At 38.2% G+C, this 18,391-nt stretch overlaps 1 protein-coding gene and 1 non-coding gene across 8 annotated transcripts in view; both read left to right on the top strand.

Annotated features, from left to right (window-relative positions):
* IWS1 (interacts with SUPT6H, CTD assembly factor 1) overlaps positions 1-6,955 on the top strand; it is a 49,847-nt gene extending 42,892 nt beyond the window's left edge. For 4 of the 7 annotated variants that reach the window (XM_020886345.2, XM_020886342.2, XM_020886340.2 and 1 more), the window contains exons 13-14: positions 1,138-1,249; positions 6,588-6,955. In XM_020886345.2, coding sequence (XP_020742004.2) covers positions 1,138-1,249; positions 6,588-6,719 — 244 coding nt within the window. In that variant the 3' untranslated portion in view covers positions 6,720-6,955. Of the gene's footprint in view, positions 1-1,137; positions 1,250-1,716; positions 4,159-6,587 lie in introns of those variants that run through there. The other 3 variants (XM_070463947.1, XM_070463944.1, XM_070463943.1) reach the window with 1 other exon arrangement.
* Positions 6,956-7,577: 622 nt separating this feature from the next.
* Positions 7,578-7,650, top strand: TRNAC-ACA (transfer RNA cysteine (anticodon ACA)). The gene has a single exon. It is a non-coding gene; the product is annotated as a tRNA-Cys (tRNA).
* The last annotated feature ends 10,741 nt before the right edge of the window (positions 7,651-18,391 follow it).

Here is an 18,391-nt window from a genome sequence, read left to right as displayed (position 1 = left end):
GAGTTGGAGGGAGCACGTGTCATTTACCTGTGGATAGGTTTGCCGATAGTGGCCTTGGGGAAAATAAGAGTTGTGGGAAATTTTCTAGTCAGTTGATCTATTCACATATATGAAAGTTATAGAAGCTTGATATTTAAGAATAGAGCAAACCATACAAGGGAATAGAAACAGTTTAGAAACTTTTCACCTTCTCTTCCACCCCCCACCCCAACATACACACATATCCAATCTCCATTTACCAGTGGAGATAATTATCTAAAAGTTGAGTGATTCGAATTCCCAGACACTGAATAGGCTTTACTTTTGAAGGATGGCAGTCTTACTTTAGTCTAGCATGGTAACTCTCAAATTTGTATGTGAAAGTTACTGTATGTGACACCATTAAATGCTGGCAAGGATGCAGAAAAACTAGATCACTCATCCACTGCTGCAGGTAAAATGGTACAGCCACTCTGGAAAATAGTGTGGTGGTTTCTTATGAAGAAACACATACACAGAGATTAATGAGTGCGAGTAAAACTGGGGAAAATGAAAATAAAAGTTGATGGGTGACAACAACATCAATATCCTGCTTGTGATAGTGTGCTGTAGTGATTTGCATGTTGTTTTTTGAGAGAGACACTGGATCTCTCTGTATTCTTAAAACTGCGTGTGAATCTGTATCTCAAGTTTTTTTGTTTTTTTTTTTTTAACAAAACAGGACACAGACCAAAAGATTACTGTATGAGTTGTATATGCACAACCATGTAAACCGCTTTATGGGCATACTCAGTTTGGGAGGTCATTTTGACTGCCTGACTTTTCATCTCACAAGTGAACACAAGTGACTCCATTAGACCAGAGAAATTGAGATTCAGAGTCCTCATGGAGGAACCAGCCTTAGAAAGGAGAGAAGCATGATTATATCTGAAGCTGAGAAGAGGGGATAAGGAATCCTGCAGAGGAAGTTGGCTTTGTGGGGAAAGTTGAGCAATTGATAGAGCAGTATGAGTGATGATGAAGCCATCTAAGACAGCAGGACGTGGATGGGGTGACTTCGGGGAGGGCAGAGGAGGTTTGACACAGATGTGCAGATGAGTGGCATGGGCCCAGCTAAGGCTGGCTGCATAAGCAGTGTGCTCTTCTTCCCATTTGTAGGGCTCTTAGACCTGGAGATCCTGGATTCTGCGCCCGGGCAAGGGTCCCCATGCCCTTGAACAAGGACTATGTTGTCAGGCCCAAGTGCAATGTGGAAATGGAATCATCCAGGGTAAGTAATCAGTCCAGGGACAGCAAGCTGGATCTGAAATGCAGATTACTGTCTGTCTTTTACTTCATGTTTGAGAACCCTTAAGCAGCTCTTAAAGTTTATCTAATTTGAAGAGAGCTATTTTCTCTTTTATCTAGCCATATAAAGACCATTATTACTGGTCGAGCATTACTTCAGACTTTAAGAAACATTATCAGTTGGGAAGTTTCTTCATATTAACTCCTTTTATTTCAACTGAACCTTGAAGTCTAGAGTGTTTTGGTGTAGTCTTTTTTTTTAGAATCCTGAGAAACAGAACTCACCTGCTTTTGCAGCCTACCCCTCCCTTCCTGTTTAGCTGTTTTTAAGTCAGTCTGTTATGAAGTGTTTAGGGTAGACACTGTCACCATCACTGTAAATGCTAGTCGGTGATCCTCATTGCTGCTCAGTACTCTTTTTTTACTCTCCATTCAAACTACTCTTTCTAGCCTGGTATTCTTAAAAAGGGCCTAAGCCGATTGGAAAAGCATAAGAGGAGATTTGCAGAACAGAAACGACTCAGCAAAGTGCACCGTGCTGTCAAGTTCAGCATTGAAGGCAACAGGATGCCCCTGTAGGCCGGGCCCTGCCCGAGCGTTACCTGGGAGGTATCCCCAAGGAAGCATGCTCTGCATGGGCTTGAGCAGCTAGAGTGGAAACAAGTGTGTGCGTGCTTTCCTAACCAGAAAAGGCCAGGACCTCTTTAGTTCTGAAATAATGACCGTGCCAGGCACCCAGTGACATTCTAGTCGTCCTGAATATTCAGAAATTGATTTGAGGTTCCCTTCCTTTATCAGTCAGAGAAGGCAATGGCACCCCACTCCAGTACTCTTGCCTGGCAAATCCCATGGATGGAGGAGCCTTGCAGGCTGCAGTCCATGGGGTCACTAAGAGTTGGACACGACTGAGCGACTTCACCTCACTTTCCTTTATCAATACCCCAGTACATAATTACCTCACTGATAGATATTTTGGTCTTTCTGCCTGGTACCCTTTTTATTAAAAAGGTTTTTGTCAGGGCCCAGAATCAGAGTGGCTGGTCTGCCTTACAGGCATATAAGCTGGTTAGTAACATCCAGGTGGAAGGGAGGTGGCTTCCCGTTGTCAGTGGCTCAGTAACCTGCCTTTGAGGGCTCATTGCATAAATCCTGACACTGAATACTTAGGAGATAAATTTAACTGATATACAGTTGGTCCATGGCTGGAGATGAAGACGACCTTGGAACATTCACAAAGCCAGACCTGCTGACCTGCTGTGCTCCCCGGTTACCAGCAGCACTCTGCTGCAGTGAACAGTTGAGAGTCTAAGTGTGTTGTCTGCCCTCTGTGACCCCTACTTGGGCAGCTGTTTCCACAGACACACTCACTTTCCCACAGGTTCACTTTGCTATTAAGCTACTATTAAGACCAAGCACACAGTCTTATTTATTGAGAATAAATAAAGGGTAGAAGAGCACTGGTTCTGTGCTAAGAATTCCTTCATCTCTGCTTCCTTCCCTGTTTTCTCCCCACTACCCCTCCTTTTGGTCACACCTGTGGGTTCTCAGTTCTCTGACCAGGAATTGAATCCGGGCAGTGAAAGCCTGTGGAAAAGGCAATGGCAACCCACTCCAGTACTCTTGCCTGGAAAATCCCATGGGCAGAGGAGCCTGGTAGGCTGCAGTCCATGGGGTCGCGAAGAGTCAGACACGACTGAGCGACTTCACTTTCACTTTTCACTTTCATGCACTGGAGAAGGAAATGGCAGCCCACTCCAGTATTCTTGCCTGGAGAATCCCAGGGATGGTGGAGCCTGGTGGGCTGCCGTCTAAGGGTTCGCACAGAGTCAGACACGACTGAAGCAACTTAGCAGCAGCAGTGAAAACCTGAAGTCCTAACCATAAGGCCACCAGGGACGTCCCCTCCTTCCCTTTTCTCTTCTATTTGTTTCCCTTGATATCCTCCTTCCCCTCCCCACCACCCCTGTTTTTCTTTACCTTTACTATTCTCACTGTCTCTTCCTTTCTTTTATTCTTCTCTTTCATAATATATTTTCTTCCCCAGCACACTTATTTTAGAAAATCAGGATCTACAATAGGGCAGAGAAAAATGTAATAAAAAATCATAGTGGCCAGTCTTTTTTGGAAGGGCATGTGCCTGTCTGCTGGTGTTGATAGTTTGGATCCCACCCTCCCTGTAGGTGTTGGGGAGGTGGGAAGAGGTGGCCCAGCCTCCTGCTAGACTGAGACATGACCAGCAGGAGGAGAGGGAAGTTCAGAGTTCTCCTTGTCCAACATTCCCAAGATCAAAATGGACTGTTATTTATCTTGGCCTGTCTGGCTTATACAGCTCTGTCCAAAAAATAATAATAAGGCATGTTTTGGGAGCTGGTCTCATAGCTCAGTTGTTAAAGGATCTGCCTGGAATGCAAGTGACCTGGTTCGATTCCTAGGTTGGGAAGATCCCCTGGAGAAGGAAATGGCAACCCACTCCAGTATTCTTGCCTGGAGAATCCCATGGACAGAGGAGCCTGGCAGGCTATGTCCATGGGGTTGCAAGAGTCAGACACAACTTAGTGACTAAACTACAAACCATCACCTCCCATGTTATATTTCAGTAAATTGTCCTGACACTGTTTCTCTATTAAGATTCCTTACATATTCCCTCAAGGCTCTCACACCGTACAGACAATAATGAGTATTACTGGAAAACATGCTTCCTAAGAGAAAACTGGAGTGAATTAATGGCTTTCACATGAAATTCTTTTTGTTTTAAGTGTAATTTCATTTTTGAAATTACATGAGTAAATATACTGTAGAATAAACACCCTTCCCCAAAGTTCTATTCTTCCTCCATGTAAAGCACCGTTAATAATTTTGATGTATTACATGTATTTTCAGTAATGTTTTAAACTTAGTTTTTCCTGCTTATAATTGTAGAAAATTTTGAGATTATAAAAAGAAAAATCACTCACCACTCAAAAGCAATTTGACAAAAATTTTGCCTTGTTTTCTATTGATATTTTAATTAAAATTATATAATTTTGATCACTTCCTCACATTAAACCACCTTATATATTTATCATTTGTAATGGCTGCATAAGCCTATCATGTAAAAATATATTAATAATTTGTTCATTCTTCTATGGTTTCTGATTTTTCACTTCTAAATCAATAACCTGCACTACATTGTATGTTTCTATGCTAATTTATTCCATGGAATGCTTTTAAAATAACATTTAAATGACAAAGCAGTGCATGTTTTTATATAAATCTTTAAATACAAAAAGCACAAATAAACTTAGTGTCACTTGTAATCCCACCACACCTTATATTAACATTCTGGGTTATTTCTTTAATCCTTTATATATGTGTGCATAAACATATTATTACTGGTTTGGAGTTTCTTTTGTTGTGGTGGTAGTGTTTTAACTTTTAAGCAAAATTATGATCATTTTCTTTTATACCTTGTTAGGTTTGTGTTTTACTTAACATGGTAAAAATTCATTTGAGTAAACATTCTTCAGTGACTAAATATTGTATTATAATATGATTGTACCATATTTTTTAAAGCAAACCCATCTTGCTAATCTTTTAGGCTACTTTTGATTTTTCACTGATAAAGTGGTGCAGCAATTCAGTTTTATTGTCCTAGGGTGTAGGGTTAAGAAATCAAGAGAGAAGTTATTGAATTTGACATGCTAGGTACTCAGTTTTGTGTGTTTTCAGACTTGGGGTAACCAGGCATTTGCCAGCTACGGATCTTATTATCTATAACAAGGCAGTGCAGCCTGGGCATGTCCCAGTTGTTGAGGTTAGAGGGCTCAAATTCTTACAGAATGTGCTGGGAGTGGACAGGAAGTCCAGGCTGATGTGTAGAGCTGCTGGGGGTTGGGCAGTGGACAGAGATCTGAGCAGGTAAGGCTTCCAGTGTGCACTGACTGCATATACTGAAAATCGGGGCACATTGTCTGAAAGGAAGTCAGATACTTGGGACTGTCCAGAAATCTGGGGTATTGTATAGGGTGATAGTTCTTTCTCGTCTGATAATGAATTTTTACACCCCTTCACAGGGCTAGTTCCAAATACTTAAAGTGATGTTAATATAATATTTGTAATTGGAATGTACATAGAAATCTAGGATGGATATCAATGTAGCTCTTACTCAAGAATGATTTATTAGAGATCCTTGCTTATATCTGCGGTAGAAGCTGAATCTAAAGGTGAGATAAGACTAGGAGGGGTTCCCCAACTCAAAAGAACTTCACCACACTAGTACCAGCCCTAAAGTATCTCCTAGTCTCTACCTTATTTTAGCATTCTTTGGATTAAGCTTCACAGGTGATTCAGTAGTAAATTTCTGGGGAAAAGAACTGAAAGAACTCGTCTGTTTTTAACTACTCAACATTCATGAAGATTGGGATTGTTGGCATTACTATAGCAAACAAGAAGAGTTTGCCCTGATCCAACATAAATGGCAGACCTTTTCAGCATTTCTTAAAGGTGTCAATTTCTTGGAGACCACACTTTTTCGAAACCTAACAATCTTTTCAAAATACAGAAGAAATTACCTATCAACAAATCTTTAACCATAAAAGGGCAAGTAGAAAGAGAATGCAAGAAGTAGTAAGCCCCTTGGATCAAGAGACTTAATTTACTTTTCTTTTTGTGTCAAACTGATTGCAAAGTAATAGTAATAGTAGTAGTAGCTGATGTTTATTTTGAGTCCTGATTGTGTGCTTGTATTTGTTATTATTACCTGATTCACTTCTCCCAGCAGTCCCAAAAGTCATTCAGACAAGGGGCATCATTTGCACAGGGTTATAGAACCCTGACTATTTCTAATCTGAAACTAGAGCTCCAGCAAGCACTTAGCAGTTCTGATCTCATTCGTTACGCTTAGGGTTTTTTGTCGATGACTTTCCTTGCTTTAGAAGATCATAATTTTTTATGCCAACACTGTTTGAACTTGTGTATGTCAAATGGTCACCTCCATATGTGGTCTTTGAAAGGGAAAAGCATACAATCAAAATGTAATCTGATGAATTAGATTCATTCCTCCCCCGTTTCTCTCTCCTAGCAAATTTCTGTGGACTTGAGGCAAAACTTAAAAATACGGTACAGATAACAACATTATTCTTCTCTGAGAGAGCTTAATATACATTTCTGACACTGCTGTGTATACTTGCTCTGTTGTTCCTGAAGTCACCAAAGCTTATTCTGGTTATTCCAGAGCTGGGAACACTTCAGTCTGCTGACTTTCAGATAAAAGAAGATGAAAGACAAAACTAAATGTATGTATGTATCAGTAATTTGCTGTTTAATTTTTACCCCACTCTTAGTTTCAGGGGACCTCCAAGAAGGGTATCAGTCGACTGGATAAACAGATGAGAAAGTTCACAGGCATCAGGGAAAAAAGCAAATCTGCACACGCAGTAAAAATCAGCATCGAGGGCAATAAAATGCCCTTGTGACTGCCTGGGAGGTTCCCCATCGCTACTCTTAAGAAATGCGCAGTGAACTCTTTGGAGAAAGATGCTATTTTAAAAACTTTTTTAGTGTACCTGTAAATGATTCAGCTTGTATCAAATGTCATAGGATTCGCATTTCTCTCAGTTATATTTAAAACCATTTGTTGTGCACTTTGTACAGAAGAATAGTAGTCATACTTCTATAAACTTTACACAATAAAATTCCATTCTGGTTTTGGGGGGCTGTCTCTTCATTGTCTTCAAGGGTGCATTCTCTACCAGGGTGAAAACTGGTTCTTGGTGAATGAAGAAAAATTGTAGCTGTTACAGTGGTTGACCCTTCAAAATTCAACCTTCCAACTCTGGTATGGTTTGGCCTCCATCCTTGTTCCTCACCGTGTGCTTCTTAAGACCCTTGGGATTTCCTGGGTACTAGGAATGTCTTTGTGTTGCCAGTGAGGCGAGTCATGGTAGACCCCTGGATAACTAGGATGGGGGCTGGTCACCAGAAAGGACCTGCCACACAGAGGGTTGGAATTTGGGGCAGGCCCCATGGTGGGTGGGTGGGGACCCTGGAGATTGACCTGACCTAGTTGTAATGCCCCATGTTGTAATCAGTCGTGCCCAAGTAATGAAGCCTCAGTTAAAAACTCAAGACACTGAGGCTCAGTGGAGCTTTCTGACTAGTGAACTCTGATGTGATGCAATGGCGATGTGCCGCAATGGCGATGTGCCTTGATTCCACAAAGAAAGGGTAAAGAAGTTCTGTGTTTCCTCCCAGACCTTAACCGCATCCTCCATGTGTCTTCATTTGGTTGATCCTCATTTGAATCCTTTATAATAAAACTCATTATAAGGACTTCCCTGGTGGCTCAGACGGTAAAAGCATCTGCCTACAATGCGGGAGACCCAGGTTCGATCCCTGGGTTGGGAAGATCTCCTGGAGAAGGAAATGGCAACCCACTCCAGTACCCTTGCCTGGAAAATCCCATGGACGGAGGAGCCTGGTGGGCTGCAGTCTATGGGGTCGCAAAGAGTTGGACACGACTGAGGGACTTCACCTTCACTTTCACTTCCAATTATAAGGTCAGTGCTTTCCAGAGTTCTGGGAATCATTTTGGCAAATTCTTGAAAGTGCAGGAATTATGGGAACTCCCAGATTTGTAAGTAGTCAGACGTTGGGAGGGACTCCACTTTCAGACATCATCTCAAATGTAGGTAGTGTGTGGAGGACAGACCCTAAACCTGTGGAGTCTGATTCTGACTCCAGGTGGTCAGTGTCAGAATCAAATGGCAATATCTTAGTGGGAGTTGAAACAAAATACTGACAAAGTCATCTTAGTATTTCTCTTGTTAAGGAAATTTTTAATTACTTAATTTCAGTTAGTTTAAATTTCTTTTCTTCTTGGGGGAGGGGGTTTCCTGCAATTTGAACAAAAGGTTAAGAAGTACTATCTAAGAGGAAACATGGACACAGTTGAAAATCACTATAATTGCTGATGAGCAGGCAGGCAGTTGAGATAGGGAATAGTATAACTTACAGCTGTATAGCTCTATTTTTGTGATACTTTAAAGGCATTTTTATAGTCTGCAGACTTATTTGTGAGAAATCTCATTAATCAAGATGACTAAATGCAAGAACAATTGATTTTAATTATAGAAATCTTATGTTGCAAATTGGGGAAGGGTTATCTGGGACTGTTGATATTCAGAAACACACGAGATTGTTGATATAAGTCCTTGAACAACCAAAATAGGAAGTTTGTGCACTTATAAAACCCTTACTTTCAATAAATTTAAAAGTACAAATGTGATCGTTGTAAAAAGAAGGTAGTTAAAGATAGAGGTAATAACTAACCACTAGGTGGAGGTGGAAGAACAGCTATTATCTGCAGCATCATTTTTGTATCATACTCTGAAACCCTTGTGAGAATAAGCACAGCCATCTTCTGAAGCAGATGTTGATGACCTTGATCATTAAAAATTCTAAACAAGAAAAGTAAAGTAGCACTTTAAAAAGACTTGAAAGCTATTGATGCACCATTCTAGCATTTAAAGTGTTAAGTCCCAGTCATCTAAAAATTTCACCTATTTAGGGTTAAAATTTGTGTGGTGCCAGGTGTTAATGTGATAATCATACCTGAGAAATTATACATGTCAAAAAAAATACTATTTTCTGTATAAAATGGCCATTGCTGCATGGTTTATTTTAGTTTCAAAACTGGCCAAGAATAGCCTTGTTTTTAAATTGGAAATAGTTCCAATTTACAATAATGTTGCAAGAATGGTAAAATAAACCCCATATACATTTCATCTCTGTACAGCAAGTGTTAACGTTCTGCCACATTTGCTTTATCACAAAAGTGTAACTTGCTTACAGCTTGCCTCTTGATCCCCAAATACTTAAGCATATTTCTTTCTAAAACAAGGACCTTTAGTTTGTCCCGGTGTTGGTGGTGGTAACTGACCACATGGATGCAGTGATGCAGAATCACATTTATTTTTTCAGTTAACAAGTTTTAATTGTTGATTAATTTTAACATGGGAAAATTGTGTGTGAATATGTAAAATACCCATAAAATTTGCCATCATAGAGGACAGTTTTTAAGTATGCAGTTGGTGGCAATACAGTATTCACTTTGTTGTGCAACAATCACTACTTTCCATCTCCAGAAATCTCAGCTTGCAAAACTGAAACTACCCTTTGGACAGTCACTCCTTTCTCCCCTCTCCCCTTAGCCTGGCAAGCGCCATTCCACTTTGTCTCCAATTTTGGCTGCTCTGGGTATCTCATGTAAGTGGAATCATACATTACTTTTTTTGACTTGATCACTTAGCATACTGTTCTCAAGGTTCATCTATGTTGTACCATTCATTTTAAGGTTGAATAATAATCTATTGTCTGTATATACCACTTTTTGTCAATCCATTTTGTTGACAGACACTTGGGTTGCTTCCACCTTTTGGCCATTGTGAATAATATTGCCATGAACATGAGTACACAAATACTTCTTTTGAGACCCTACTTTCAATTTTTTCAAGTATATACCCAGAAGTGGAAATGGTGGATCATATGGTAATTCTATGTTTAATTTTTTGAAGAACTGCCATACTGTTTTCCATAATGGCTATATCATTTTACATTCTCACCAACAGGACCAATTTGTCCACATCCTCACCAACGCTTATTTTCTGTTTTTTTGATAGTAGCCATCCTAATAGATGTGAGATTGTATTATATTGTAGTTTTGATTTGTATTTCCGTAATAATTAGTAGTACTGAACATTTGTATTCTTTTGGGGGCTTTGGATATCTTCTTTGAAGAAATGTCTGTTCAGATCCTTTGCCATTTTAAAAGTAAGTTTTTCCTTGTTGAGTTGTCAGAGTTCTCTATGTATTCTGGGTAACTTGATTAGATTTGCAATTTTTTTTTCCTATTTCTTGGGTTGCATTTTCACTGTTGTACCCTCTGACACATAATTTTTAATTTTGATGTAGTTCAGTTTATTTGTGTCCTCTTTAATTGCCGGTTCTTCTGTGGTGTCCGAGAAATAATTGTCAGATCTGATGTCATGAAGGTTTTCTTACATTTTTTTTAAGAGTTTTATCTCTTGTATTTAGGTCTTTGATCCATTTTGAGTTAACTTGCATTTGATTTAAGGTAAGCATACACCTTCTTTTTTTTGACATGTGAATATCTAGTTTTTAAAACACCATTTGTTAGAAATATTGTCCATTCCCATTGAATGATCTTGGCACCCTTGTCAACAATTATTTGACCAAGTGTGTCTATTATGTCTTTTTCTGGACTCTTAGCAGTATGCCTGTCTTTGTGCCAGTACACTGCTTTGACTACTGTAGCTTTGTATTAAAATTTTAAATCAGAAAGTGTGGGTCCTTATAATTAATTCTTTTTTGAGACTGTTTTGGCTATTTGGGGGTCATTTGAAATTTTGTTTGAATTTTAGAATGAACTATATTTTTCTGTAATCAACATCATTGGGGTTTTGATAGGGATTGTATTGGTTTGGTAGATCACTTTGGGTAGTATTGACATCTTAAGAATCTTCCAATTTATGGACGGACACATAACGTCTTTCTGTATGTTGTTTTCTGTAACTTCTTTCATCAACTTCGTGTAGTTTCCAGTGCACAAGTCTTTCTCTCACCTCCTTGGTTAACTTTAGTCCTAAGTATTTTATTCTTTTTGATGCAGTTGTAAATGGGATTGTTTTCTTAATTCCCTTTTAGGATTTTTCATTGTTAACATGTAGAAATACAACAGATTTATTACATATTAATTTTATATCATTCAACTTTGCTAAATTTGTTCATTCTAATGTGTGGGTGTGGGGTGTAGAGTCTTTTGGCACATCTATGTATAAGATTATGTCTACCAATAGATTTTGTTTATTTCCAATTTGGTTAACTTTTTTTTTCTTAGGTAATTGCTCTGGCTAGGACTTCTAGTACTGTTTGATTAGAAGTCTCAAAAACGGGCATCCTGGGACTTCCCTGGTGGTCCAGTGGTTAAGAATCCGCCTGCAATGCAGGGGATGTGGGGTTGATTGCTGGTCAGGGAGCTAAGACCTCACATGCCACAGAGCAACAAAGCCTGGGCACCACAAATAGCCTGGGCACCACAAATAGCCTGTGCACTACAACGAAAGATCCTGCCTGCTGCCACTAAGACCGGAAGCAGCCACATCAGTCAATCCAATAAATATTTTTTAAGTGGGCATCCTTAATTTTTCCTGATCTTAGAGGAAGAGCTTTCAGTTTTCCACCACAGAGTATGATGTTATCTGTGGGCTTGTCATGTATGGCCTTTATTATCTTGTTATAGTTTCCTTCCGTTCAGTTTGTTGAATGTTTTTTTATCATGAAAAGATGTTGAATTTTGTAAAACACTTTTTCTGCATCAATTAAGATGGTCATGCGGTTTTTACCCGTTCTGTTAATGTTGTGATGTATTACACTAATTGATACTTGTGTTTTGAACCACAAAGTACATAATTCTTTTATGTACTGTTGAATTTTGTTGGCTAAGATTTTGTTGAGGATTTAAAAAAAAAAAATTTACTATGGAAAACACCATGATTTTGTTCCTGTCATTAACATTAGTCACAAGGTGATTAAAATTTTTGTTTACCTCTATATTAATGAGAGTTGGACTGTGAAGAAAGCTGAGTGCCAAAAAATTGATGCTTTTGAACTGTGGTGTTGGAGAAGACTCTCGAGAATCCCTTGGACTTCAAGGAGATCCAACCAGTCCATCCTAAAGGAGATCAGTCCTGGGTGCTTCATTGGAAGGACTGATTCTGAAGCTGAAACTTCAATAATTTGGCCACCTGGTGCGAAGAGTTGACTCATTGGAAAAGATCCTGATGCTGTGAGGGATTGGGGACAGGAGGAAAGGGGACGACAGAGGATGAGATGGCTGGATGGCATCACCGACTCGATGGGCATGAGTTTGAGTAAACTCTGGGAGTTGGTGATGGACAGGGAGGCTTGGTGTGCTGTGATTCATGGGGTCGCAGAGAGTTGGAGACAACTGAGCGACTGAACTGAACTGAACTGTTATTAATCGAATACTCTCTTGTTTTAACTGTTGGAAGCATTGAATACCTGTGATGCCTAATGAACGTACACTCTTGTTTATATTGTATGCTCTAGTCATCTGATTCCTGGACGATGGCCCTGCTCTGACTGCTCATTGATAGTTCTTACCTAACAAAAAGCAACTTGTGTTTTAACTCTAAAGTTAGCGTTACTTTTATAGCTATTCTGGCAGTGTGGCCTAATTCAACTGCTTATGTTGGTGCAATACACAATGGTATTATACGTGGCAAGAGAATTATAACATGTTGACTATTACCCTCCTCTACTGGTAAGAATAAAGGGTTAATTAACCAAATACCTGTAATGGAGACAATTCAGAATTTTAAGGGCAATCTCTAATTACTCTGTTTTAACATTCAATTTGATACAAGTTCTTTATTTTTGAAAATGTAATATATACAGTTTATCCATATATAAAGTTATCTCAACTAAAGTGAACGTTGAGATAATTTAGTATCTATGTAACTTTTTTATTGCTAAGTGCTTTTTTTTTTGTAGTCATAATACATTTTTGAAAATAATTCAAAGACACTATCTTTTTAGCTTAATAAATTTTATTTTCTTAGAGTGAAAATAAAAGGCTATCAACTTATGCAGAAATTGAATTTAACAAACATTTATGTTTAGATCATGATACTTAATGATATAGGGAATCTCAAAGGGTAGAAAGTATGAACCCAACTTCAGGAAGTTTATAACCTTGGAAATAATTAGAAATAATTTCACTCTAATGATAATCAGTAATAATTATCACTCTAAAGAATTTATATATTTCCTTAAACTGAATTGTGACAATGCAGGGGGGCGGTGCAGAGGGGTGAATTACTACAATTAAAGGTTATTTTCAAATAGATTTTTTAATATTACAGCCCAAAGCAGTGTTTTTTTGTTTCCATTGAGATATAATTGACATGCAACATCCTATTAGTTTCACATGTACAACATGATTCAGTCTTTATTTTGTAAAATCACTGCAATAAGTCTAGTTAGTATCCATCACCATACATAATTCAGATTTTCTTCTTGTGATGAGAACTTATTAAAATTTACTCCCTTAGCAACTTTAAAATATGCAATACAGTATTATTAACTACAGTTGGTGTGTTTTCTGTACATTACATCCCTATGATTTAACTATCCTGGGAATTTGTACCTTTTGATCCCCTTCAATCCATTCTGGTTTTGTGGGGCTGTCTCTTCATTGTCTTCAAGGGTGCATTCTCTACCGGGGTGAAAATTGGTTCTTGGTGAGTGAAGAAAAATTGCAGCTGTTACAGTGGTTTGACCCTTCAAAGTTCAACCTTCCAACTCTGGTATGGTTTGGCCTCCATCCTTGTTCCTCACCGTGTGCTTCTTAAGACCCTTGGGATTTCCTGGGTACTAGGAATGTCTTTGTGTTGCCAGTGAGGCGAGTCATGGTAGACCCCTGGATAACTAGGATGGGGGCTGGTCACCAGAAAGGACCTGCCACACAGAGGGTTGGAATTTGGGGCAGGCCCCATGGTGGGTGGGTGGGGACCCTGGAGATTGACCTGACCTAGTTGTAATGCCCCATGTTGTAATCAGTCGTGCCCAAATAATGAAGCCTCAGTTAAAAACTCGAGACACTGAGGCTCAGTGGAGCTTCCTGACTAGTGAACTCTGATGCGATGCAATGGTGATGTGCCGCAATGGCGATGTGCCTTGATTCCACAAAGAAAGGGTAAAGAAGCTCTGCGTTTCCTCCCAGACCTTACTGCATCTTCCATGTGTCTTCATTTGGTTGATCCTCATTTGAATCCTTTATAATAAAACTCATTATAAGGACTTCCCTGGTGGCTCAGATGGTGAAAGAGTCTACCTACAATGCGGGAGACCCAGGTTTGATCCCTGGGGCAGGAAGATCCCCTGGAGAAGGAAATGGCAACCCACTCCAGTACTCTTGCCTGGAAAATCCCATGCACTGAGGAGCCTGGTGGGCTACAGTCCATGGAGTCACAGATTCGGACATGACTGAGCGACTTCACCTTCACTTCACCCGTACCCCACCCCTTGTTTGTTGAGAATTTTTGAATCTGTATACTTCAAGGATATTGGTCTGTAGTTTTTCTTGTCCTGTACAATCTTTCTCTGTTTTTGGCATCAAGATAATGCTGGCCTCAGAATTTGGAGTTTGGAAGTATTCCCTCCTCTTCAGTTTACTTTGGAATCATTTGAGGAGGACTCATGTTAATTGTTTTCATGTTTGATAGAATTCACCAGTGAAGCCATCTTGTCATGGGCTTTTCTTTGTTGGGTGGTTTTTTTAAATTACCATTTCAATCTCTTTACTAATTACAGGTCTATTCATATTTCTGTTTTTTCATATTTCTATTTTGGCCCATTGTGTTTCTAGGAATTTCTCTATTTTTATCTAGTTTATCCTGTTTTGACATCCAGGTCATAGTACTCCCTCATAATTCTTTTTATTTCTGTAAAGTTAATAGTAATATCCCTTCCTTGATATCTGATTTTACTTATTTAAAGTCTTTTTTGTCAGTCTAACTAAAGTTCATTTTGTTGATCTTTTCAATGAACCAACTCTTTGTTTTGCTGTTTTTTCTTTTTTTTCTATTCTAAATTTTATCTCTGATCTAATCTTCATTATTACTTTTGCTCAGGGTTTAGTTTGTTATTCTTTTTCTAGTTTTTTAAGGTGTAAAGTTAGGTTACTGACTTAATGTTTTTTAATTAAAAATTTACAACTATAAATTTATCTCTTAGCATTACTTTTGCTGCATCTTGTAAGTTTTCATATGTTGTGTTTTCATTTTCATTTATCTCAAGGTATTTTCTAACTTTGCGTGTGATTTCTTTGACCCATTGGTTGTTTAAGGATGTACTGTGTAAATTCCACATACTTGTGGAGCTTCCAGTTCTTCTTGCTATTGATTTCTTTAGTTTTATCCATTATGATTAGAATAGATGCTTTGTATGGTTTCAGTCTCCCTGGCAAATCCCATGGATGGAGGAGCCTTGTAGGCTGCAGTCCATGGGGTCGCTAAGAGTTGGACACGACTGAGCAACTTCACTTTCACTTTTCACTTTCATGCATTGGAGAAGGAAATGGCAACCCACTCCAGTGTTCTTGCCTGGAGAATACCAGGGACGGGGGAGACTGGTGGGCTGCCGTCTATGGAGTTGCACAGAGTTGGACATGACTGAAGCGCAGCAGCAGCATGGTTTCAGTCTTTAAATTTTATTAGGACTTGTTTGTGGCAGCCTTACCTATCATCTACCCCAGAGAATATTCCATATGCACTTGAGAGCTATTGTTCAGTAACACATTTTTGTATTTGTCTGCTAGGTCTAATTGGTCTCTAGTGTTATTCAAGGCTTCCATTTCCTTATTGATCTTCTATCTTGCTGTTCTATCCATTATTGAAAGGGGGTTTTGAAGTTTTCTTCTATCTTTTTAAATCTATTTCTCCCTTTAATTTTGCCAATAAGAAATTATTGCTTCACACATTAGGAGCTCTGATGTTTGGTACATATATGTTTATAAATGTTTTATCTTCTTGGTGAATTAATTAATGTCCTTCTTTGTCTCTTAGGACAGATTTTGACTTAAAAGTCTATGTTGTGTATGAAGTGTGTGAAGGTTCCCTTTTCTCTGTATCCTTAGCAGCACTTGTTATTTGTTGTGTTTTTGATAATAGCTTTTCAGGTGTGTGGTGGTGATATCTCATTGTGGTTTCAATTTGCATGTACCTGATGATTAGTGACATTGAGAATCTTTTTGTGTGACTGTTGGCCAGCATGGTGTTTTCTTGGCAAAAGTGTCTACTCAGGTCTTCTGCCCATTTTTTAATCACATTGGGTTTTCTTTTTTTTTTTTTTTTAGTTAAATTTATTCCTAGATATTTTATTCTTTTTCATGTGATTGTAAATGGAATTTTTTTCTTAATTTCTCTTTCTGATAGTTTGTTGTTAGTGTATAGAATTTCAACAGATTTTTTAATATTAACTTTGTATCATACAACTGAATTCATTGATGAGCTTTAGTAATTTTTGGTGGTGTCTTGAGGGTTTTCTATGTATCATGTCATCTGCAAACAGTGAAAGTTTTGCTTCTTCCTTTCCAATTTGGATTTTTATTTCTTTTCCTTATCTAATCGTTGAGGCTACAACTGCCAATACTATATTGAATAAAAGTGCCAAGACTAGGCATCCTTGTCTTGTTCCTGATCTTAGAGGAAATGATTTCAGCTTTTCATTGTTGTGTATGCTGTTAAGCTATGAGCTCATCATATGGCCTTTATTTTGTTGAGGTATATTCCTGCTGCACCCACTTTTTGGAGACTGTATCATAAATAGATACTGCGTGTGTGTGCTAAGTCACTTCAGTTGTGTCCCTACTCTTTGTGACCCTATGGACTATAGCCCACCAGGCTCCTCCATCCATGGGATTCTCCAGGCAAGAATACTGGAGTTGATTGCCATGCCCTCCTCCAGGGGATCTTCCTGACCCAGGAATCAAACCTGTGTCTCTTATGTCTCCTGCAATTTTTTCAAAGAATCACTCTTAGTTTCATTTATCTTTTCTAGTAATTTTTTAGTCTCTTTTTCATTTATTTCTGCTCTGATCTCTATCATTTCTTTCTTTCTGGTAACATTGGGCTTTGTTTTCTTTTCCTAGTTTCTTTAGGTGTAAGGTTAGATTGTTTATTTGAAATTTTTCTTGTTTCTTGAGGTCAAGGCTTATACTGCTATAAACTTCCCCTTTAGAACCACTTTCATTGCATCCCATAAATTTTGGGTCAATGTGATCTCAAATAAAAAAAACAAATTTTTATTTGTTTTCAATTGTTCCCAGTGTTTTTTGATTCCCTCTTTGATTTCTGTTGTGCTTCATCAGTTATTTAGTAGCATATTGTTTATCCTATGTGAATGTGATTTTTCCAATTTTATTCTTGCAGTTGATTACTGGTCTCTTAGCATTGTGGTTGAAAGTGATGCTTTGTATGGTTTCAGTCTTCTTAAATTTACTGAAAATTGTTTTGTGACCTGGCATGTGATCTGTCCTGGAGAATGTTCTATGTGTACCAAAATGTATCCTGCTGCTTTTGGATGCAATGGAGTGTGTGTATATATAATGTGTGTATCTGTCTGGAATAATCTGTTATTTAAGGCCAGTGTTCCCTTAATTGATTTTTTGTGTAGATGATCTGCCCATTGATGTAAATGGGGTTTTACAGTTCCCTTCTATTATTGTGTTACTGTCAATTTCTCCCTTTATGTGTATTAATATCTGCTCTATTTATTCAGATGCTCCTATGTTGGGTGCATATATATTTGCAATTGTTATATCTTCTTGGATTGACTCCTTGAGCATTATGGTATATCCTGCCTTTTCTCTAGTGACAGTTTTTGTCTTAAAGTCTATTTTGTCTGATACAAGTATTGCTATCCCAGCTTTCTTTTTGTTTCTATTTACAGGGAATACCTTTTTCCATCCCCCTGCTTTCAGTCTGTTTCTGTCTTTAGTGCTGAAATGAGTCTCTTATAGATACTGTACATATACCTTTTGTTTTTTTTATTCTTCCAGCCACTCTGTATCTTTGATTGGTCCATTTAGTCTATTTACATTTAAAGTAATTATTGATAGGTATGTACATATACCATTTTGTAAATTGTTTTGAGGATTTTGGGGGTTTTTTTTTCTTTTTTGTTCTTTTGTTTTCTTCCTTTGTGATTTGATGACTATCTTTAGTATTATGTTCAAATTCCTTTCTTCCTGTATCTATGAATATTACAAATTTTTGCTTTATGATTACTGTGAGGTTTATATATTGCAATCTCTACACAATATATGGTTGTTTTAAGTTGCTGATCTCTTAAGTTCACATGCATTTTTAACAACCCTGCATTTTTATACCTTATCATGTTTACTGTTTTTGCATCATGTTTTGTTTGTGATTCCCTACTTATTATGGATATAGATGCTTTTACTCCTTTTGTCTTTAACCTTTTAGCTTTACATGTGTTGAGGAAGAGAGCAAATTAGCTAAGATGGTGTGTTCAGACTCTCTCG

This window comes from Odocoileus virginianus, unplaced genomic scaffold (assembly GCF_023699985.2).
Source record: "Odocoileus virginianus isolate 20LAN1187 ecotype Illinois unplaced genomic scaffold, Ovbor_1.2 Unplaced_Contig_10, whole genome shotgun sequence".
Lineage (NCBI taxonomy): Eukaryota > Metazoa > Chordata > Mammalia > Artiodactyla > Cervidae > Odocoileus > Odocoileus virginianus.
Note: the sequence above shows the minus strand (reverse complement) of the source record. Positions and strands in the feature narration are given on the sequence as shown.